Source organism: Microcaecilia unicolor, chromosome 2 (assembly GCF_901765095.1).
Source record: "Microcaecilia unicolor chromosome 2, aMicUni1.1, whole genome shotgun sequence".
Taxonomy (NCBI): domain Eukaryota; kingdom Metazoa; phylum Chordata; class Amphibia; order Gymnophiona; family Siphonopidae; genus Microcaecilia; species Microcaecilia unicolor.
The window spans coordinates 393,875,272-393,900,053 of NC_044032.1; the positions used below are offsets into that span (position 1 = coordinate 393,875,272).

The window sequence follows — 24,782 nt, forward strand, 5'->3', positions numbered from 1 at the left end:
GAACTGGATGTGGTTTTCGGGGGGCAGAGAAGATATTTTGTGCCCACCCATTCTGCCCCTATGCCCATTCAAAATTTGCTGTCTGGTTACACTAATGCTTAATGGGTAGCTGAGGAGACAAGCTGAGATTTTTAGGTGCTTGATGGTTAGTACAAAGTCATTGTGATAAGTAAGTGGGTGGCTAAACTCTAAGTGAATTACATGTACAGGGAGCACCACAGCTTATACCGGTGATGTCACTGGCAGAATTCAGTTTTATCTATTTTCACCTGTTGGTAAGAAGGGCTAACACCCTATTGTGCAGAACAGTGTTGCTAAATAAAGAAAAGAAAATTATCCAGTAAGTCATAATTTCTTCTTTGCCAATGAGCTAGTTTCTCAGACTTAGACTGTTTATATTTCATGTGAATCTCTCCTGCTGTTCAGAAGAACATTAATCAAAGTTAATCAGATTTTACTTTTTCTGGGTCTTGTGTTATTTTTATACTTGCTGAATGCAGTATATTAAATAACATTTCCATATGATGAAGGGAAAAGGCTGTATTTATTCCAAAGTAAGAAAATTCAGGATGTGCATTTTGTCTTTAGTAGTACAGATGAGAGGAAATTCTGGTGGTGTATATACATGAGAAAGCATTGCCTGACCTGTACAATTGATGATCTGGTTTGAAATTTTTTAAATAAAAACAGACATGATCAGTTGGAAACTGTAAGAGCATACCATATGTTTATGCTAGCAGATGTACTAAAAATGTAATTTTGTTGTCTGTTTATTGATTACTTTTTCTTTTTCTTTTTCCTATTTCGGATCAGCTGTCTCCTAAAAAGACATGGGAAGGCTTAATCGGAGGATTCTTTTCCACTGTTGTGTTTGGATTCATTGTAAGTTGGTATTTGGAATTTTTATTTCTTTTTATGAAGATCTTCAGGGTTTCCTTACACCTTTCTAGTTCTACACCTTACATCTTTGTATTTCTACACTCTTTGGAATATATTCATTTACCTATTATAGTAAATATGTAGCAAACCAAAACCTTCATTTACTAACTTGTGCTAACACACATTTCTCCAAGGAAAAGCAGGGCGTTGTATTCTCACATCTGGGTGACATCATCCGATGGAGCCCGGTGTGGATGCTGACTAGCGAGTTCAAAAAGTTTCTAGCAGCATCCCACTGTGCATGTGCTGGTGCCTTCCTGTCCAGTGTGCGAGTGCAGGTCCCTCAGTCTTTTTTTTTTTTTTTTTCCCGTGGAGTAGGAAAGATGCATCTTTGTGTTCTCATAGTGCAGTTCATACTTTTTTCTTGTTCCTTCCTGTGCGGGTTTTCAACTTCCTTCAGATAACTTTTCCTCTAAATGTACCCTTTCTTCAATTTCCTTTTTAATTTCTTTAGTTTTTTTGGCCTTGAAGTTTCCTTTATTTTTCTTTTATTGCTAGGCCCTTTTAACCCTGAGCCCCAACCTCAATTTGAACACTGCCCCTTTTTCTGATTCAAAATTGAGGAGTTTAATGTGGGTGCAATTCTTTTCCCAATGTCCCAAAAGACCCCCAGTGGCTTCAAAAGGTGCCGCAATGTATTTGAGTCATTTCCCTGACGGACCTGTAGAACTGGTGCATCGGGTGCCTTGGACCTGACCATGAGCCTAACTATTGTTCTATCTGTTTGCAAATGCAGCTGAGGTCACAGAGGGCACTGCAGGTTCAACAGGAGAAGCTTTTTTTTTAATCTTCGAAGACTGATGCGTACGGTGCCAATGTTGATGTATCAGTCTCGATAGTTGCCGAGACTTCAGCATCCACTGGGAGTTCACCGGCATTGAGGAGGCCTCCACCTCCCTTGACATCGGGCGCTGAAAGTATGTTTATTTAAAATTTGATATGCCGTCTTTACACAATAATAGATCAAAGCGGTTAACAATAAAGTATCAACATAAAATCAAGAAAAGAATGCTATTTTCAGTAGGAAAGAGGACAATCATTCAAACACAAATTAATAAGGACAACAACGCAAAAAAAAAAAAAAGATGAAAATCGCCAGCCAGGGTGTGTGCAATCCAAATCAGGTAAGTACAGTTAACAGGAACTAGTCTGAAAAGCCAACTGAAAAAAAAAAAGGAGTTGGTAGATGTTTTCTGAACTTTGGAAGGGAAAGCTCAAATCTAATATCTGCAGATAAATTATTCCATAAGAATGGTGCTAAAAAATAAAATGCAGAATGCCGAGTTGACTCATATCGAGCTTGTTTAGAGGAATGGAGTATCAAATCATTGGTGTTGAGTGAGCGGAGAGAACAAGATGGACTGAAAGGAATAATCAAATGTGAAATGTATGAAGGACTACCAGAATGCAGTGCCTTACAAGTAGGAAGCAGAATTTTAAACCAGACACGAAACAAAACAGGTAACCGGTGGAGTTCAAGAAATGGAGGAGTGACAGGATCAAAATGCCTTGCTTTAAACAACATACGAATTGCAGAGTTTTGAAGGGTCTGAATTTGGCGTAATTGTGAAAAACCCATGTAGACAGTATTACAATAATCTAGATGGGAAATAACAAAAGCGTGAAGTAATATGTGTAACGACTTCAAATCTAAGTAGCTTCGTAGGGAACACAGACGACATAACCAGAAAAATAACAGATTTCATGACATTAGAAATTTGCTTATCAAATGAGAGTTTAGAGTCAATCTGAATCCCTAAATAACGAAGGGAATCAACAGAAACAATATAATGTCCAAAAAATTCCAATTGAGTCGATGGTATGCTAACTGAACCAGTAATCCAACAAGCACCCCAGCAACTCAGTTTTTCCTTCACATAGGAAGTCAAAACTAACAGAAGTGTTTAAATACTGTGGGCAAATCAATTCTTGTATACTGCTAATATCCCCTTTCCAGGGTTCAGTGCAGTTTACATTCTAGGTGAGACAAAACCCGATAATGTTAATGTGAGGTATGAGAACAATTAGAGACCACTGGTGTTATACATCATGAGACCAAAAACATTACAGGAAAGGATAATGGATGATACTAGGAGGTAGAATCAATGGATTATTATGAAGCAGTCTTTGGGAAGAGAGGTTTTTAGCCTCTTCCTGAAGCTAAGGTAGCTGTTTTCTGTTCTGATGGCAGTAGGTAGAGAGTTCCATATTTTAACTCCAAGTACAGGGAATGGAGAGCTGAAAATCTTCTGATTTCAAATTGTCTTTTGAAATGGTGACACTAGCATCAGTTGTCCTAACAGTCTGTTAGACTGGACCAAATGTAGCAAAGAGGTCTTAGCAGTTCAGAGGGGAAACCCTGTAAGGTTTGAGAAACTAAACAAGCAGCTTTGAACCTGAGTCTTTCTGCTATGGGAAGCCAATTCAGTTTGTTAAGATGAATTAAAACACTAGTATATCTATTCAATCTGTATATTAGTCTAACAGCTGTATTCTGTATGATTTGCAGTTTTTTCTGATATTGACACTTAATATCAAGAAATAGAATGTTACAGTAATCCAACTGAGGTAGGACTAACATTTGGACTAGTACTGCAAAGGCTTTTTGGTCGAAGAATGATCTGACTAGATGTATCTGTCTCATTTTGAACAGTATTTTCTTCTACTACTGGTTAATATGGGAAGAGAAGGTGAGTGAAGAATCAAGGAAGACCCCTAGTACTCTTTCAGACTTGACTATAAAGCTTTGACTGTTGGACAAAGATATTCATGATGGGACCTCAGCTCCCTGATTTCGGAACCACAGGACCTTGTTTTTTTGCACATTTCAATTTCAGTTTATTGGTCAGAGCCCAGGTGCTAACAGCAGTCATGCCATTCGCTACAGACTGAATTGTATCTTTGGTGCTGTCACCGGTAAGAAAAGCAGGATGTCATACGCATAAGGTAATAGTAGTTCATTAAGATCAAGGTGTATTGAGGCAAGGGATTACATAAAGAGACTGAACAGGATAGGTGAGAGGGGAGATCCCTTAGGAGACCAGTAGTTGAAAAGTTGGTTGTTTTGCTTGACAGAATTGCTGTTGATTTGAGCCATTTCAACACAGTCCCTATTATTCTTATCTGGTCTAGGCATTTGAGTAGCAATGTGTGGTCAAATGCATCGAACGCCACCGATGTATCAAATCGGAGAAGATTTACTTGGTCACCTTTGTATAAGTGTTTTTTGACGTATGTCGTTAGAACTAGCATCAATGTTTCCGTACTATGTGACAATCTGAAATCAAATTGTGACCAGTGTATTATAGAAAACTAGTAAAAAAAGGCCCATTTGTGGCACAAATGAAACGGGCGCTAGCAAGGTTTTCCTCGGAGTGTGTATGTTTAAGAGAGTGACTGTGTGAGAGAGAGAGAGAGTGAATGTGCGAGTGTGTGTGTGTGACACAGAGAGAGAGAGAGTGTCTGTGAGAGAGAGTGTGTGTGTGTGAGAATGAGAGTGTGTGCAAGTGCGTATGTGAGACACAGTGAGTGTGAGAGAGAGAGAGTGTGTTTCACACATACAGTGTGTGCGAGAGAGAGAGAGTGTGTGTGAGACAGACTCTCTGAGACTGAGTTTATGAGACCAAGAGAGTGTGTGAGTGACTGTGTGACACACAGAGTGAATGTGATACAGTGTGAGTCAGTGTGTGAGAGAGAGAAAGACACTGACTGTGAGAGAGAGTGTGTGAGAGTTTGTGTGTGTGACAGAGATACCTCCCCCCCTCTCTGGTGTCAGTCCCCCATCCCTCTCTCCCTATCGCCCTCTCTTCCTCTCTCTCCCTCTCTCTCTCTCTCTCTCTCCCTCTCTCTGGTGTCAGGACCCCCTCCCCCCGAGGGGGGGGGTACTGTTGAACTGGGAGGAGACTGAGGCTGAAATCTTACCTGATTTGCGGTTGATTCTTTGTGGCCCACGCGGTGCTGTGTTTGGAGAGATGCGGGCATATCTGGAAGGGGGAAGGGAACTGTGTGAAGCTAATTTGGTGTGAGGGTGTATTTGGCTCCCTGCGCGTGCGTTGTTGTGGTGTCTCGCGTGGCGAGAGAATGAGCACTGGACCCATGGAGAGTGGCGCTGGTGGCAGGAAGAGTCTACCTCAGTGCTGCGTCGATCAGCTGATCAGCGCCGTGGAGAGCAAGTTGCGAGGGTGTACTTGGCTCTGCGCGCGTGCGTTGTTGTGGTGTCTCGCATGGGCGTGGCGAGAGAATGAGCGCTGGACCCGTGGAGAGTGGCTCTGGTGGCGGGAAGAGTCTGCTTCAGTGCCGTGTCGATCAGCTGATCAGTGCCATGGAGAGCAAGTTGCAGGTGGGCAGCGAAAAAGGAGACCCCACGGAGAGGCAGCTGAGTGTTACTGTGCAGGATGCTGAGCTCTGGCTGTGCTTCAAGGAACTGACCAATCCTATTTAATAGAATGCACCTCCAACATTCTGAAGCCGAGAAACCTCATGTGGTTGGTCACTTCTGCTTGTGACGAACCCGGAAGTACGTGACATCAATTCAGGAGATGGATACAGAGAGCAGGAATGCCTCAGCCGTGCAGTCAGCTTCAGAATGTTGGAGGTGCGTTTTATTATATAGGATTTTTCCAGATATAAAGAGTTGTTTACTGGTGTAGGTTTCTAATACTTTAGTAAAAACGGGTATGCTTGCTACTGGATGGTAGTTTGCAGGCAATGTTATATCTAGCCCAGATTCCTTCAACAACAGAGTGAAAACAATTTTGCCCATATCAAGAGGAAGAGAGCCAGTTTTTAACAGCTCATTGAGATCATCGAGTAACCAGTTTACTACTTCCATAGGAATGGATTTGAATAGGAATTTTGGGCATTGATCCAGGGAGCAGTTGGCTCTGGAGCTTTTCAACAGCAGCAATCTTACATCCTCAACTGTTAGTGGTTGAATAGATTCCTAGTTTTGGTCAGTTTTAAGTCATTGGATTGTAGGATCTCCGGTGACTGAGGCTAAACTATAGACTGGACTGTTTTCCTCTGTTGGGAGTAGCTTTAGATAATTCAGACTTAATTTGGAGAATCTTATTGGAGAAATGATCAGCTAGGTCTTGGGTAATGGGACATGTTTTCTGTGAATGTTCATCATCATCATTAGTGGAAGCTAGTTTTTTAACTAAGGAGAAACGTTTTTTTTCTTGTCAAGATCATCTCGGTATTCCCTTTTTAGGATGGATAGTTTCTTTGTAAACAAGGGTGAATTTCTGGACAACTTGACTTTTTTAGTGGTAAACTGAGCAATTTTGTTTAATACAGCTTTCACCTTGGTATCCCAGAGGGATTTGATCGAACCATGTATAGGAGATGAGGTAGTGAAGGAATCTGTTACCTCAGACCAGAAAGTGACCTCTTTGATTTTACCTCTGGTGGAGATGAGTTTGGTGGACTTGTGCCTGGTTAAGATTGACATACAGATATCAGTGGTGAAATCCAGTTGGAAGTGGTCAGACCATGTTACTGGTTTCCATTTGGATGAACTAATCAAGCAATTAGGATAGGAAGTCATGAAGTCTAATGTATGGCTGAGTTGCACCCTCGGAGAATGTCGTTAGTTTGCAGTCCTTCAGGAATGATTTGAAGTTGTGGACATTCGTGGCCCCATCATTTTCCAAGTGTAGGTTTAAGTCTCCCAGGAAGATAATCCTAGAAAATTGGGACATGGCAGAAGAAGTAATCTCTACAAGTCGAGGTTCTGCCTTGGAACAAGGTCCCAGAAAATGGTAAATGAGAAGTAAGGCAATTTGATTTGATTTGCCTCTTTTGAATTATAGCAAAATTTGCACAGCATATATTCCAGTTCGGGGAAAACCCCGGAACTAACTAAAGACACATGGAAAAAAATCTGTTAAATATAAGAGCAAGTCTGCCACCTTTTTAACCCTGCCTTGAAGAGTAAAGAATACCATAACCGGGTGGATAAACGTGAGGCAATATTGGACTATCAGCTTCTGTGGGCCATGTTTCTGAGATAAACAGCCCAGATCTGAAGATTCTAGCAGATCCCCGAGTAAGAGAGCGTTATTCCCCCACAGACCTGACTTGTATTCCAAAGGAAAGATTTGTTTGGGTAATTTCAAAAGGTAACAAGTTTTTTTAGGCCATTGAATGTAAGCCATTTGGTTTTGGTCTGAAACCATAGTGTTATGATGTTATATACTGGCATTGTCTAGCAGGTATCTGACATTTAAATCCAAATTGCGAAAAGTGTAAAAATGAAAATATATCCATATAATCCCTAAATAATTGACTCACATAGGCTTCAATCAACTTTGTGAACACAGGTATGTTTGCAACAGGATGATAATTTGCAAAGAGAGAGAGTTCCAAATTATTACTTTTAGGTATAGGAGTCAAAACTATTTTACTCTTATCAGAAGATAAAGACCCTGTAGCCAGTAGAAGATTCAGTTCTGTTAACCAGTGAAGGACTGTATGAGGAATAAATGAAAACAAATAAATTGGACAGAAGTCCAAAATGCACTAAGTGTAGGAACATTTTTTCAGTAATGAAGCAGTAATAGGGTAGTCAGAGGCGGAGAAAAATACCATATTTGATCCGTACGTATCCCTTCTACCAGCAGAAAAGAAGAATCGGATAGCAAATTTGAATTCTTCCCTAAAAGCATAAAGATTATGTGAACCTGAATTACTTTATTGGTAAAAAAAAAAAGCTAAATTTTGGGCACTAGGTAATTGAAGGTGGCCATCATAATAGGTATTTGTCGTTCCAGATAAAGTTTTCACCTAGAGGATATCATTCAAATTCCTCCAGAGTTAAGGCATGCCCTTCTCTGATGGACAATTCAGACAAATTTGACAGTGGGACTGCCATTCCAAATTCCACTTCCTCAGAAGGTGCTGACAACGAATGTATCCAACCTAGGATGGGAAGCTCATGTAGATGGGCTTCAAACACAAGAGACATGATCTGCTGAGGAAGCAGACCTTCATTTCAATCTCCTCAAGCTGTAATCCATTTGGAATGCCCTAAAGGCTTTCAGAGATTGGCTGCAAAACCAAATTATTCTCATCCAAATGGACAACCAGGTTGCAGTATTTTATGAAAACAAGCATGAGGGTACGGGATCCTACCCCTTGTGTCTGGAAGCAGTGGGGATGTGACAGTGGGTTCTCCACAAGCTGGACTTCCAAGCCACATACCTCCCAGGAAAGGACAATTGTCTGGAGGACAGACTGAGTAGGGTTTTGCAATCGCACGAGTGGTCTCTCAATATGAGCGTATCCTGCAAGGTCTTCCGAGAGTGGATCTTTTTTGCCGCTCACCTCAAGAACAAGGCCCCCCAGTTCTGCCACATGCTCAGGTTGCATGGTAGACTAGTGTTGGATGCCTTTCTCCTGCATTGGGGGGAGTGTCTTCTGTATGTGAATCCTCCAATACTTTTCATAGAGTAGGAAGGGAAGGCTCCACCAAGAAACCGGGGAAGATGTATATTGTAAATCAAACCTTTATTCCAAGTTACACATTGAAAAACTCAACTCGACACAGCTGTGTTTCGGCGCTAAAAAGTGCCTTCCTCAGAAGTCCTATAGTGTACAGCTGATTTTGTATATTTAATTATCTGTGATATATTGATGTTATGTAATACCGGATATAGGTATTTTATCGATGTCTCTGCCGAAAGAAACCTCCGTGATGTGTTGATTGCTCCAGTCTTTTTCCCATGCCATCATTTTTCTTTCCTCCATGTATATTTGTCTCTCCATGGTTTCTCGCTACAGCTTCTCTATCTCACTTTCATCCAGTCTTTCTCCTCCTTTCACTCTTTTCTCACTATGACCCCCTTTCCATCACTCACTCTTTTTTCCTAGTCTCACACAGCTACTCTCCATCTCTTTCAGCTCCTCTTCTGTCCCTTTGCCTGCTCTTCTTCCTCTCCCACAGATTAATGTCTGCTCCTGCCATCAACATTCCCCCACACAGCAACTGACTCTCATATCCTGTGTCTACTCCTGACCAACAGCTCCATTATCACTCCCTGTCCCCATCACCCAGCCTCTCTTTCCTTTACAGCTCCTTTCTGCCTCTTCCGGTATTTCAGGGCAGCATTTTCTCTCATAATCCCTTTCCATTTCCTTCACCTGGCGTCTCCCTCCCTTTTCAATCTCATATATGACCCTTTGTTTTAGACACAGTTATTCTAAAACCTGTCCTGAGGGACCATGAGCCAGTTGGGTTTTCAGGATATCCCTAATGAATATGAAGAATCATTGTACAATTCACCATTCATTTCTGCATGGTGAATTGTACAATGATTGTTTGTAATATACATATATTAGTCCATCGTTGTTATTAAAAGAAGGAACATGAGGTCAGAGAGAAAATCAAGAACAAGTAGACACAAGAGGGCTGAAGTTAAACTACAGATAAAATGTTTGGAAAATTGTTTTTAGTAAAGATTTCTGTCTCAGCTGGGCTGGATCAAGGGTAGGCAATAGCCATGTTTTGCCCTTCTCCAGCCCTGTAGTCACCAGACTTAATATGCTACTTTACTGCAAGGACAAATATCTTTAAAATTGCTTCTCTTTGGCAACTGTTTAAAGGCAGAGACCTCGGAGTCTGAATTTGAAAGGGGAATAGATAGTATTCCCTTTTTTCACAAAAATGAAAGTCATTCCCTTGTTACATCTTATGGAAGACAGTGGTGTTGGACTAAGTGGGCTCATTATGCTGTACTGTCCCAAAGAAATAGCATGCAGCAGCAGGAAGAAGTTACAGGAGAGATGGGTGAAGTTTGGTAAGGGGTTCTTGATTTGATTTTCCTCTTAGGTCAGCTACTAAGCCTGGCTTTCCATTCTCACTCCCAGCACAGCTCTTCTACAGATTAGCTTTTGGGGTATGTGACCTATGTGGCTATACAGGGCATCATAAATGAGGGGGTATTGTTATAAACAGCCCCCAGATAACCTGAGAACTTATACCAAAAAAAGGGACTTAGAAAATCAGATTGGTGAAGCAAGTCTTAATTAGTTTATTATTTCTAAAAATACACTCTTGCAAGAATGGGTGTCTCTGAAAGCAAGCAGGCACACACACACAGTCATTAAGGGTTGCAAGTTATATAGTCTTTCTTCTTTGCCCCTGTTTCTCATTGGATATTGATCACATTTACCCCCCCCCCCCCCCCACCACTGCATCAGTTCTAATTATCATATGACAGCCCTCTTTGAAAACTTTCCATGACTAAGCCTGAGCCTCTGTCCTTTGTTAGTTCTGCTCATTTTCTTATCTCCAGACTTCCTGTGAGACCTCTGCTTTAGCAGTCTCGCACATGGAATGTTTCACCTCCCCCCCCCCCCTTCTCCCCCTCTCCACTGTTTCCTTTGTTTATCTTTCAGGTGTTCGATCCTGGCTACATTTTGTTCTTAGCTTTAAGGCCTGCCTGTCCTTGAAACTTGCATGCTAGCAGTTTGGGCTTCTTACAACCCCCCCCCCCCCCCCTTCTTTTCATCTCACAGAGAAACATAGTTCCCTTTTGTTAAAGCTATAATGTGATGATCTCTGTTAGAAAGGGCCTACACAGATATAGTTAGGGCCTAAACCATATATTCTATCTTTGCAGTTATGTTACATGAAAAAGCAATATATTTACACAATCCTCACAACTCCCTACTCTTTTTCTTTGATCCTGTCATTGCCTTTTTCATCTATAATCTCCCACAAGTCTATATAAATTCTATCATCAAAAGAGGTACTTATGGTACTTCTCTTTTGTCTATTATGTAACTTGGGCCCTTCTTCAAATGCCAGGGTGTATGGTTTAACCAGTTGTACTAATGCACATGTGCCTGTCCAGTCTGCAGGTAGGGGTTGGCCTGAGAATTCTTTCCCCACAATACCACCACACATCTGCTCTGCTCTGGCTGTTTGCAGGTTTGAATAGTTTCCACTGGCCTGCTTCCCAGTCACATTCATTACCTGCGTGCATGTGCGTAAAACTCCTACCTGCCTGGTTGCCCCTTCCCCCCCCCCCCCCATCTTGAGAGGCAGGCTGAATGGTTCCCATGGCCTGGTGAGAAGACTGGTGGTACGGGCATATCTTTAAGGCTTAGTTCAAGGAACAGCCGTGCCAGAGATTTACAGGACATTAATAATACAAACCAGGGTATAATTTAATGGAAACAATACTAGTGAGAGGATTGACCCAAGAGTATTACATTGCATTAAGTTGGGCTATGCAAGTTTAATGATTTATCATTTCAAAAGACTAATTGTGCTGGTTGGTTTCTGTTTGGAAAAGGGAGTCTGTAGGTCTGGGCCAGACACCCTTGGGGACCTATCTGTTAACTCACTGTCACCATCTCTTGAGATAGCATCATCTTATAACACCGAGCAATAAAATTTGTAATTGTAGTTCTTTAAATGCTAAAAGCTAAAGAACATTGACATAGTTTGTTTACACTGAGCGAGTTCACAAGAAAGCTAAGTGTAATCAGGACACTGCAAGGCAAGTAGCAAAGCCCACTTAAAAGCAATTAGAGGCCCTCATTTTCTGCAGACCACTGTATTGTGAGACAAATGTGGAATTAAGAAATTATTTGTTCTTTATGATGAATGTCTTGTCTTACCAACACAAACTGCAAGACTGCATTTTATGTATGAGGAAAGCTCAGCAGACATTTTGCCTTTGAAAGTACTTGGCATGAAAAGGCAGATTAGATGCAAATAATGTAATCTGAAATATCTTAAAAAATTGTCTGCCAAAACATTTTCAAGTGGTCCTTAGAAGAAGAGTGCAAATGCTAAATAGACGCTGAAGTCTTCTGTCTTCTTCACCTCTTCCATAACGACTATCATCAACACTAATCTGTTCCTTTCAGCTTTCTTCCATTTTTTTGTTACCTAGCCATTCAGATTTCATTCATATTATCCAGTCTGCCATCTCCCTCTTTTTACTGCATCTACCTACAGCTTTTCATCTCTTTTCCTCACTCTGGCCCTCACATTCTCCTTTCTCTTATTCCCCAGTCTTTCACTAGCCTTTTCCTCTCTCACACTGCCATTCAGCATTTCCTCTCTCTCTCTACTGGTCTGTGCCAGAGCCGGTGGTGGGAGGCGGGACTGGTGGTTGGGAGGTGGGGATGGTGCTGGGCAGACTTATACGGTCTGTGCCCTGAAAAGGACAGGTACAAATCAAGGTAAGGTATACACAAAAAGTAGCACATATGAGTTTATCTTGTTGGGCAGACTGGATGGACCGTGCAGGTCTTTTTCTGCCGTCATCTACTATGTTACTATGTAAGGAACAGCCGTGCCAGTGATTTACAGGACAATAATAATACAAACCAGGGTATAATATAATGGAAACAATACTAGTGAGAGGATTGACCCAAGAGTATGCGAAAATATGGTGCTATATATAAATATAGATGTGTATAAGGGAGTTCAAAGTATAAACTCACCCAAGCGAGGCTACACCAGGTGTTTTACGTCTCTATGGGTGGACAGGCTTCTCAATCATAGACCTTCACCTTTATTCTTTTTGTAAATTTTATACTTGCAAATGCACACCCGTGCTCTAATTTAAAACATTTCATAAATAGACACCTTGTTCAAAACAAACAACTAATGGATCAATGCTATCACTTGCTTCCAACAACCTCATATGCACAATACATTTTTTAGTAGTGGTTTATGGACTTGTCCTTTAGGAAACCGTCTAACCCCTTTGTAAACTCTGCTAAGCTAACTGCCTTCACCACGTTCTCTGGCAACGAATTCCAGAGTTTAATTATGCGTTGGGTGAAGAAATATTTTCTCCAATTTGTTTTAAATTTACTACACTGTAGTTTCATCGCATGCCCCCTAGGCCTAGTATTTTTGGAAAGCGTGAACAGACGCTTCACATCCACCTGTTCCACTCCACTCATTATTTTTTATACCTCTATCATGTCTCCCCTCAGCTGTCTCTTCTCCAAGCTGAATACCCTAGCCTCCTTAGTCTTTCTTCATAGGGAAGTCGTCCCATCCCCGCTATCATTTTAGTCGCCCTTCGCTGCACCTTTTCCAATTCTACCATATCTTTCTTGAGATGCAGCGACCAGAATTAAACACAGTACTCAAGGTGCGGTCGCACCATGGAGCGATACAACGGCATTATAACATCCTCACACCTGTTTTCCATACCTTTTCTAATAATACCCAACATTCTATTCGCTTTCCTAGCCGCAGCAGCACACTGAGCAGAAGGTTTCAGTGTGTTATCGACGACGACACCCAGATCCCTTTCTTGGTCCGTAACTCCTAACGTGGAACCTTGCATGAAGTAGCTATAATTCGGGTTCTTTTTTCCCACATGCATCACCTTGCACTTGCTCACATTAAACGTCATCTGCTATTTAGCCGCCCAGTCTCCCAGTCTCGTAAGGTCCTTCTGTAATTTTTCACAATCCTGTCGTGAGTTAACGACTTTGAATAACTTTGTGTCATCAGCAAGTTTAATTACCTCGCTAGTTACTCCCATCTCTAAATCATTTATAAATAATTAAAAAGCAGCGGGTCCCAGCTCAGACCCTTGAGGAACCCTACTAACTACCCTTCTCCATTGTGAATATTGCCCATTTAACCCCACTCTCTGTTCCTATTCTTCAACCAATTTTTAATCCACAGTAGGACATTTCCTCCTATCCCATGACCTCCAATTTCCTCTGTAGCCTTTCATGAGGTACCTTGTCAAACGCCTTTTGAAAATCCAGATACACGATATCAACCGGCTCCCCTTTGTCCACATGTTTGTTTACTCCTTTAAAGAATTGAAGTAAATTGGTCAGGCAAGATTTCCCCACACAAAAGCCGTGCTGACTTGGTCTCAGTAATCCATGTCCTTGGATGTGCTCTGTAATTTTGTTTTTGATAATGCCTCTACCATTTTCCCCGGCACCAACGTTAGACTCACCGGTCTATAATTTCCCGGATCTCCCCTGGAACCTTTTTAAAAAATCGGCGTTACATTGGCCACCCTCGATTTTAAGGATAAATTACATATCACTAACAGTAGCTCCGCAAGCTCATTTTTCAGTTCCATCAGCACTCTAGGATGAATACCATCCGGTCCAGGAGATTTGCTACTCTTCAGTTTGCCGAACTGCCCCATTATGTCCTCCAGGTTTACCGTGAAGTCAATATGTTTCTCTGACTCGTCCGCTTGAAATACCATTTCCAACACAGGTATCCCACCCAAATCTTCCTCGGTGAAGACCGAAGCAAAGAATTCATTCAATCTCTCTGCTACGTCTTTATGTTCCTTGATCGCCCCTTTTTACCCCTTGGTCATCCAGCGGCCCAACCAATTCTTATGCCGGCTTCCTGCTTTTAATATACCGAAAATTTTTTTTGCTATTTTTTTTTGCCTCTAATGCTATCTTTTTTTTCGTAATCCCTCTTGGCCTTCTTTATCTGCGCCTTGCATTTGCTTTGACACTCCTTATGCTGCTTCTTGTTATTTTCAGACGGTTCCTTCTTCCATTTTCTGAAGGCATTTCTTTGAGCCCTAATAACTTCCTTCACCTCTCTTTTCAACCACGCCGGCTGTCTTTTGGACTTCCGTCTTTTCTAATTCGCGGAATATGTTTGGCCTGGGCCTCCAGGATGGTATTTTTGAACAGCGCCCATGCCTGTTGTACAGTTTTTACCCTCTCAGTTGCCCCCCTAAGTTTTTTTTTAACCGTTCTTCTCATTTTATCATAGTCTCCTTTTTTAAAGTTAAACGCTAACGTATTTGACTGCCTGTGTATAGTTACTTCAAGGTTGATATCAAAACTGATCATATTATGATCACTGTTATCAAGCGGCCCCAGTACCATAACGTCCCTCACCAGATCATGCACTCCACTAAGGACCAAGTCTAGAATTTTTCCTTCTCTCGTCGGCTCCTGCACCAGCTGCTCCATAAAGCTGACCTTGATTTCATCAAGGAATTGTACCTCTCTAGCGTGTCCCCCAGGGATAACGCTTCTAAACACCTTTTTATTTATTTTCTGACATATCACACATCTTTCACAAATATGTTTAGTCACAGTATACATTCCCAAGCCTCTGTATCTTCTTAGTACTGCATCACACAGGGCCTGAGAACCCCAATGACTCCCCTGATGCAGTATAGCCATTGCCTCTCTTTGTTTAACATTTGCCTGCCATCAGGCAAAAGCCATTTCCTCCTTCTGTCTGTACAGCCACTAGCTGGATGAGCTTATCTTTCTCTTTCCTAGTGAAACAGGGTAACTGTTGTGCTTCTGGGATCATAGGGATCAGGACACGTATTTTTGTGGACTTTACCTGGAGAGCAGCCTCCTTAGCCACTTCATCGCCCTAACCTGTTTCCCTTAGCTTCTGGGGTGGATAATTTCTTATGCCCCAGGACATGCACCACTGCCATTCCCTTGGCAGCAGCAGATTCTTGTGCACCCGTGTCACTAATTCTCATGTACCAATGTTTCCCTCTACTTTCTGTATTTTCCCAAAAGTATGTACCACCCCAAAGGCATATTGGGAATCAGTATAGATGGTTCCATCCTGTTCCTTCAGGATCAATAAAGCCTGACTCAAAGCATACAGCTCACAGGTCTGAGCTGACCATGTATTGGGCAGTTTTTCTACTTCCAATACTTCCTTTTTTCTTCTTCCAATACTTCCTGGGTGTTTCCATCTATTACTGCATATCCACTGTGTCTTTTTCCTTCCAAGACCCGGGAAGATCCATCCACAAATAGTATCCCTGTGTGCAAAGGCCTATCCCTTAAATCTGTCCTGATTTTTGTCTGATATTCAATGATGTCTAAACATTCGTGTGATATGTCTTGATCCCCACTCTCCCCTTTTGATAGGAAGGAAGCCGGATTAACACAATCGTCTGTAGTCAGGACTAAATCATCATTTTCCATTAATATGGCTTCATACTTTAACAATCTAGAATCAGTTAGCCATCTGTGGGCTCTCTGAGTAAGTATGGTTCTTAGAGTGAGGTGTACTCACTATCAAGGCTCCCCCAAAGGTGAGCTTATGGCTGTCTTCTACCAAAATTGCGGTGGCTGTCACTGCTTGAATACAGCTGAGCCACCCTCTGGAAACAGGGTCCAGAATTTTTGAGAGATATGCTACCAGGTGTTTCTTCCTTCCCTGTGTCTGTGTAAGAACCCCCAAAGCCACCCCATCATCTACTGACACAAACAAGTGAAAAGTTGTTTTCCAAGGGTGGCAGGGCTAACACAGGGGCATGGATTAAATCTTCCTTTAAGCATCTATCCATTCTTGCTCCTTTTTCCCTTTGTCTTTTGGGCAAAAGAGTCTATCCACAGCCTACAGTATTCTATCAGACCTAGGAATTTCTTAACTTTTTTTGGTCTTTGGGAGCTGTGTTTCTACAATTCCGTGTATTCTTTCTGGATTTATTCGCCTCTGTCCTTCACTGATTGTGTTCCAAATATTTCACCTCTTTCCACATACTGTAATTTTGTTTTGGTCACTTGCAGACCCTGCTCTCCCAGAAAATTTAGCAAATTATCAGAAACGTTTTGGATAGAATACCTCACTTACAAAGAAAGACTAAGTGGGTTAGGGCTATTCAGTTTGGAGAGAAGTCAGCTGAGGAGGCGGCATGATAGAAGTTTATAAAATTGTGAGTGGGGTGGAACAGCCAAATAGTGAGAGGTTGTTTAATCTTTCAAATATAAAAACAAGACCACACTCCATCACCAGCAGATCGAAGACAAATCATATAAAGTTTTTTCTCCGAGGACAAGCAGGCTGCTTGTTCTCACTGATGGGTGACGTCCATTGGCAGCCCCTCCAATCGGAACACTTCACTAGCAAAGGACCTTGCTAGTCCTCGCGCGCCGATGCGCACCGCGCATGCACGGCCGTCTTCCCCGCCCGAACCGGCTCGTGTTCGTCAGTCTTCTTTTGTCCGCGCTCGGGACGGTCGTGTTTACGCCGTTCGCAGCCCCTTAAGCTGACCCTCGCGTGTCTTTGAGCTTTTTGCTTAAGAGGAAAAAAAAAAAAAAAAAAGGGATCTTGGAGAAAGACCCTTTCGGTCTTTTTCCCTTCCCGTGTTTCCAGTTTTTGCCCCGCTAAGTTTCCTTTCGTTTTCGGGGTAGGCCCTTTTGAGGCCTTGGTTCAAGTTTTTCTCTCCCTATTTTTGGTGCCTTACTGCCATTTACGAGTTTTGATTTCACCGGCGTGATTTTTCCGCCCATGTCATCGAAGTCTTCCAGCAGCTTCAAGAAGTGCACCCAGTTGCGCCCGGGTAATCTCGCTCACTGATAGGCACGCGTCGTGTCTTCAGTGTCTGGGGGCTGGGCACCGCCCGCAGGCCTGTAGTCTTTGCGCCCTTTTACAGAAAAGGATTCAGGTAGCGAGATTGGCCCAGTGGAACGTGTTGGTCTTGGGCTCTTCGTCGGCAACAGCACCGGGAGTATCAAGTGCATCGACGTCGACAGCTTCAAGACCTTCGACCTCGGCATCGACTGTATCGACTGCATCGAGGCATCGACCCTCTGCATTGTCGGTACCGAGATATCGAAAGGCTGCGTCGGTGGTACCGGGACCTCCACTAGTGCTGATGTTGTCGAACGGTGGTGCTTCGACTGGAGTGCAGGTGAGGGCTGTCCATTCCCCTGCTGGTGGCGGTGAGCCTTCGGGTGGGTCTCCCCTACCCTGAGGGCTCCTGCGGTACAGCCCCCCCCGAGACCGACCTTCTTCGGCCTCGGCCCCGAGGAAGCGACGGTTGGATTCTACGTCCTCCTCGTCGGTACCGGGAAGTTCCGGTGACATGCTTCGTTTTGAAAAAGTCAAAGAAGCATCGACACCGGTCTCCTTCCCGCATCGGTACCGAGAGCTCTGGGTCGCCGAGGGAGTCGGCACCCAGTAGGCATCGCCACCTGGAGGACCGCTCACCCTCTGTTCAGGAGGGTGTCGATGCGCTCCACCTTGGACAGCCCGGAACAGCCTCCACGCCCGGAACAGGACTCTGACCTCGACGCCTGCATCGGCTTCTATGTCTTTCTCCACAGCCGCCCCTGCACGAGAGTCTCCGGGCCATTCTTCCAGAGATCCTGGGAGAGCTGTTACGCCCTTCCCCTCCGGTACCGGGGGTGCTTGCGCCACCAGTACCGTCGAGTGAGGCGCCGGCTGGCCCCTTGCCCGGGGTGAGGTCTCCGACATCGGTTCCCTCTTGCGGTACCGACTGCGGCCGCCTCCCAGGAAGGCTCCCCGACGACGTCTACCTCTCGACGCTCACACCGTGGCCGTCTTTCCACGGAGTCGAACTTGTGTCTGATACCGATGGTGAGGGCTCGTGGGAGGAGGAGGAGGAATACAGATATTTCTCTGACAAGGAGTTCGATGGCCTTCCTTCTGATCCCACTCCCTCCCCTGAAAGGCAGCTTTCTCTCCCCGAGAGTCTGTCTTTTGCGGCCTTTGTCCGGGAGATTGTCTACGGCCATCCCTTCCCGGTGGTGTGGAGGACGAAGCCCAGGGGCTGAAATGTTTGAGCTCCTGGACTATCCTTCTCCACCTAAGGAAGGTCCACAGTACCATGCTCATGTCCTAAAAAGACATTGCTGGCGAACTGGACCAAGCCTCTAAGTAATCCCCACATTCCCAAGAAGATCGAGTCCCAGTACCGAATCCATGGGGACCCAGAGCTGATGCGCACTCAGTTGCCTCACGACTCTGGTGTTGTGGATCTGGCCCTAAAGAAGGCTAAGAGTTCTAGGGAGCATGCTTCGGTGCCCCGGGCAAGGACTCTAGAACCTTAGCACTCCTTTGGGAGGAAGGCCTACCATTCTTCTATGCTCGTGGCCAAAATCCAGTCTTACCAGCTCTACACGAGCATACACATGCGGAAACAATGTGCTGCAGTTGGCAGGCTTGGTGGACAAGCTCCCTCCTGAGCAAGCCAGCCATTTTCAGGAGGTGGTCAGGCAGCTGAAGGCCGTGCAGAAAATTCCTGGCCAGAGGGGTATTATGATACCTTTGATGTTGCGTCCAGGGCCGCTGCTAAAGGTGTGGTGATGCGCAGACTCTCATGGCTGCGTGCCTCCGACCTGGGAGAATAGGATCCAGCAGCGGATTGCGGACAATATTTTTGGAGAGAGAAAGTCGAACAGGTGGTAGAGCAGCTCCACCAGCGGGATACCGCTTTAGGACAAGTTCTCCCGCCGGCAGCCTTCAGCTTCTACCTCCACAGGTAGACGTTTTTATGGGGGAAGGAAGACTGTCCTACTCTTCTGGTAAGCATAGGTACAATCCTCCTTCTCGACAGCCTGCGGCCCAGGCTAAGCCCCAGCGCGCTCGCTCTCGTCAGCAGCGTGTGCCTCAGCAAGGCCCCACGGCCTCCCCAGCAAAAGCAGGGGGCGAGCTTTTGACTGGCTCCAGCAGAGCATAGCCGACATCAATGTGTCAGTGCCGGGGTGACCCTGCCGGTCGGGGGGAGGTTGAAAGTTTTTCACCAAAGGTGGCCTCTGATACCTCCGACCGTTGGGTTTTTCAAATAGTCCGGCAAGGATACACCCTCAATTTGGCCTCCAAAACTCCACATTGCCCACCGGGAGCTCAGTCTTACAGCTTCCAGCACAAGCAGGTACTTGCAGAGGAACTCTCCGCCCTTCCTCAGCGCCAATGCGGTCGAGCCCGTGCCATCCGGGCAAGAAGGGCTGGGATTCTATTCAGGTACTTCCTTGTGGAAAAGAAAACAGGGGGGATGCGTCCAATCCTAGACCTAAGGGCCTGACAAATATCTGGTTCAAGGAAAAGTTCAGGATGCTTTCCCTGGGCACCCTTCTCCCCATGATTCAGGAAAACGATTGGCTATGCTCTCTGGACTTGAAGGACCGCCTACACGCACATCCCGATACTGCCAGCTCACAGACAGTATCTGCCGATTTCAGCTGGGCACACGTCACTTCCAGTACTGTGTGCTACCCTTGGGCTCGCCTCTGCGCCCAGAGTATTCACGAAGTGCTTGGCTGTAGTAGCAGCAGCGCTTCGCAGGCTGGGAGTACATGTGTTCCCCTATCTCGACGATTGGCTGGTGAAGAACACATCCGAGGCAGGAGCTCTACAGTCCATGCAGATGACTATTCGCCTCCTGGAGCTACTGGGGTTTGTAATAAATTACCCAAAGTCCCATCTTCTCCCAGTACAGAGACTCAAATTCATAGGAGCTCTGCTGGATTCTCGGACAGCTCGTGCCTATCTCCTAGAGACGAGAGCCAACAACTTGTTGTTCCTCGTCTCGCGGGTGCGAGCGTCCCAGCAGATCACAGCTCGGCAGATGTTGAGATTGCTGGGCACATGGCCTCCACAGTTTCATGTGACTCCCATGGCCCGCCTTCATATGCAATCTGCTCAATGGACCCTAGCTTCCCAGTGGTTTTAGGCTGCTGGGGATCTAGAAGACGTGATCCACCCGTCCAGGAGTTTTTCTCAAATCCCTGTATTGGTGGACGATTTGGTCCAATTTGACCCTGGGACGTCCTTTCCAAATTCCTCAGCCACAAAAGTGCTGACTACGGATGCGTCTCTCTGAGAGCTGGGGAGCTCATGTCGATGGCTTCACACCCCAGGGAAGCTGGTCTCTCCAGGAACGCGATACTGCGGATCAATCTTCTGGAGTTACGAGCGTCTGGAACGCTGTGAAGGCTTTCAGAGATCGGCTGTCCCACCAATTATCCAAATTCAGACAGACAACCAGGTGCCATGTCTGACATCAACAAGCAGGGGGGCACCGGAGTCTCGCTCCCTGTGTCAGGAAGCCGTCAGATGTGGCTGTGGGTCGCCGTCGCGGCATGGTGCTCCAAGCCACATATCTGGCAGGCGTAAACACAGTCTGGCTGACAGGTTGAGCAGGATTATGCACGAATGGTCGCTCAACTCCAAAGTAGTCGTGCGCTGATCTTCCAGGTGTGGGGCACCCCCTTGGTAGATCTCTTTGCATCTCGACGCAACCACAAGGTCCCTCAGTTATGTTCCGACTTCAGGCCCCCGGCAGACTGGCATCGGATGCCTTCCTCCGGATTGGGGGGAAGGTCTGCTGTATGCTTATCCTCCCATACCCTAGTGGGGGAAGACTTTGTTGAAACTCACGCAAGACCGATGGCACCATGATTCTGATTGCTCCCTTTTTGGCAGCGTCCGATCTGGTTCCCCTCTTCTTCTGGAGTGTCCTCCGAAGAACCGTGGAGATTGGAGTGTTTTTCCGACCCTCATCAACACAGGACGAAGGGGCGCTTCTGCAACCCAACTTTGGTCTCTGGCTCTCAGGCCTGGATGTGAGAGCGTTTAGACTTTGCCTCTTTGGGTCTGTCAGAGGGTGTCTCCCGCATCTTGCTCGCTTCCAGGAAAGAGTCCACTAAGAGGAGTTATTCTTTCTATGGAGGAGGTTTGCCATCTGGTGTGACATCAAGGCCCCTAGATCCTCGCTCTTGTCCTACAGAGACCCTGCTTGACTACCTTCTGCACTTGTCTGAGTCTGGTCTCAAGACCACTCTGTAAGGGGTCACCTAGCGCAATCAGTGCATACCATTACCGTGTGGAAGGTAAGCCGATCTCAGGAACAGCCTTTAGTTGTTCGCTTCATGAGAGGTTTGCTTTTTGTCAAAGCCCCCCGTCAAACCTCCTACAGTGTCATGGGATCCAATGTCGTTCTCACCCAGCTGATGAAACCTCCTTTTGAGCCACTGAACTCCTGCCATCTGAAGTACTTGACCTGGAAGGTCATTTTCTTGGTGGCAGTTACTTCAGCTCGTCGAGTCAGTGAGCTTCAGGCCCTGGTAGCCCAAGGCCCCTTACACCAAAATTTCATCATAACAGAGTAGTCCTCCTCACTCACCCTAAGTTCTTGCGAAGGTTGTGTCGGAGTTCCATCTGAACAGTCACTTGTCTTGCCAACTTTCTTTCCCCGTCCTCATTCCTGCCCTGCTGAACGTCAGCTGCACCACATTGGACTGCAAGAGAGCATTGGCCTTTATCTGGAGCGGACACAGCCCAACAGACAGTCCGCCCAATTGTTTGTTTCTTTTGATCCCAACAGGAGGGGAGTGGCTGTGGGAAAACGCACATATCCAATTGGCTAGCAGATTGCATTTCCTTCACTTACGCCCAGGCTGGGCTGGCTCTTGAGGGTCATGTCACGGCTCATAATGTTAGAGCCATGGCAGCGTCGGTAGCCCACTTGAAGTCAGCCACTATTGAAGAGATCTGCAAAGCTGTGACTGGTCATCTGTCCACACATTCACATCTCATTACTGCCTGCAGCAGGACTACCGACGCGACGTCGGTTCGGGCAGTCAGTGCTTCAGAATCTGTTCGGGGTTTAGAATCCAACTCCACCCCCTAGGCCCATGTTTTATTCTGTTCAGGCTACCACTCTCAGTTAGTTGGATAAGTTTTTAGGTCAATATCAGTTATGTCCTCGCCGTTGCGAGGCCCAATTGACCATGTTTGTTGTTTTGAGTGAGCCTGGGGGCTAGGGATACCCCATCAGTGAGAACAAGCAGCCTGCTTGTCCTCGGAGAAAGCGAATGCTACATACCTGTGGAAGGTATTCTCCGAGGACAGCAGGCTGATTGTTCTTACAAACCCGCCCGCCTCCCCTTTGGAGTTGTGTCTTCCCTTGTCTTTGTTTTGCTACATATGGGACTGACGAACACGAGCCGGTTCGGGCGGGGAAGACGGTCCCGCGCATGCGAGGTGCGCATCGGCGCGCGAGGACTAGCAAGGGCCTTTGCTAGTAAAGTGTTCCGATTGGAGGGGCTGCCTGTGGACGTCACCCATCAGTGAGAACAATCAGCCTGCTGTCCCTCGGAGAATACCTTCTACAGGTATGTAGCATTCGCTTTTCTTTCACACTGTGATAATTATGCTGTGGAATTTGTTGACCCCTTAGGGTGTGATCAGGATGACATACAGTGGAATCCAAGAGGATTGGAAATTTCCTAGAGGAAAAGTCTATAATAATATTAGCCAGTTAGATGTGGGAAAGCCATTGCGCATCATGAAATTAACTTTAAAAAATAAATCTGCTTTTTATGATCTACAGGGTACTTAGACCCTAGACAGACCATTGTCGGAGGCAGGTGCTGGCTCAATGCATCTTGGTCTAACTAGTGTGGCTTTCTTATGTCAAAACAGGAAATGGCAAGATTAGCTCCCAAAAGCTTTATTGAAAAAACAGGTTTTGAGCACCTATAAGAACATAAGAATAGCCATACTGGGACAGACCAGTGGTCCATCTAGCCCAGTATCATGTTTCCAACAGTGGCCAGTCCAAGTCAGGTCCTGGCAGAAACCCAAATAGTAGCAACATTCCATACTTCTGATCCTAGGGCAAGCAGTGTCTTCCAGGTCTATCTCAATAGCAGACTATAGACCTTTCCTCCAGGAACTTGTCCAAACCTTTTTGAGACCCACATACGCTAACTGCTGTTATTATGTCCTCTAGTAATGAGTTCCAGAGCTTAACTATTCTTTGAGTGAAAAAATATTTCCTTCTATTTGTTTTAAAACTATTTACACGTAATTTCATCGAGTGTCCCCTGGTCTTTGTATGTTTTGAAAGAGTGAAAATCAATTCACTTACCGTCTACACCACCCAGGATTTTGTAGGAGCTCGATCATATCCCCCCTCAGCCATCTATTTTCTAAGCTGAAGAGCTCTAACCCCCTCTGTCATTTTGGTCGCTCTTCTTTGTACCATTTCTAATTCCACTATATCTTTTTTGAAATATGGCGGCCCAAACTGAACACAGTACTCAAGGTGAGGTACGCCATTTAGCGATACAGAGACATTATAATAATTTGGTGTTATTTGCTATCCCTTTCCTAATAATTCCTAGCATCCTGTTTGGTGTTTTGCCCACCACTACACACCTTTCTATATCTAGCAGAATGGAATTACACAAATAAGAAGATGCTATAACCTGAAAGTGGAGTGGAATGTTACTGCTAGTCAAATTCTGGTGGGAAAGGAACTGTAACCTGTATGTGGTGAGGTTCTAAGATCAATTCATGATATATGGAATAAGGAGATAAAATGGATATTTAGGAAGACAGAATGGAGTGTATGGAAGGTCAGCATCAGAATTTTGAATTTAATCCTATAAGGGATAGGTAGCCAGTGGGGTGCTAAGGAGGAGATAGCATGATCATATCTTAAAGCTTACACATATAGGTTTAATTGCAGTGTTTTAAATATCTGAGTATCCTTAGATAAGTGATATTCGGGTCTTTATAAGGTAGCCCTGCAGTAGTCTAAATGACTTAGAACTCATGCATGAAATAAAAGCTGGTGGTTTTGCCAGCTTGTCTTTGAATAAATATTTTGATGATGCTTCTGAGTCTAGCTCCTTGGAACCTCATATTATGACTTCCTGTTCTAAATCTTCCTTTCTCCTGAAAACAGTTCTTTCCTGTGCATTATATATAACTTTGAAGTCTCTTAAATTGTCTTGACCATACTCCCTCTATCTCCTTTGCTCTAAGACATAGTTCTTAGAAAGGAACCCTTAAACTACTGTCCTAATAATGAAGTACTATTTACTCCTAAGTTATGAAGTCTAGTCTGTCTAACCCACTCTAACCATCCTGCAGTCCATCCCCCTTTTCATTTGTTCGCTGCCTGATTAGATGAGATGTGAGGAATAAGCACATTAGGTACCTTAAGGAAAAGATTAGTTTCTTTATTGACAAACAGGAAAGTCCAAGTTCCTTAAATGGGATAATACTGATGTGTACTATGTGTAGTTTCAGGCTCTTCTGAGCATGTGTTGGGATGTTGCAAGTAATT

The 24,782-nt window shown here is 44.7% G+C and overlaps 1 protein-coding gene across 4 annotated transcripts in view; it reads left to right on the forward strand.

Annotated features, from left to right (window-relative positions):
* The window catches only part of CDS1 (CDP-diacylglycerol synthase 1), a 447,836-nt gene that overhangs the window by 278,405 nt on the left and 144,649 nt on the right, over nucleotides 1–24,782 (forward strand). For all 4 annotated transcript variants that reach the window (XM_030190592.1, XM_030190591.1, XM_030190589.1 and 1 more), the window contains one exon: nucleotides 814–882. In XM_030190592.1, coding sequence (XP_030046452.1) covers nucleotides 814–882 — 69 coding nt within the window. The remainder of the gene's footprint in view (nucleotides 1–813; nucleotides 883–24,782) is intronic.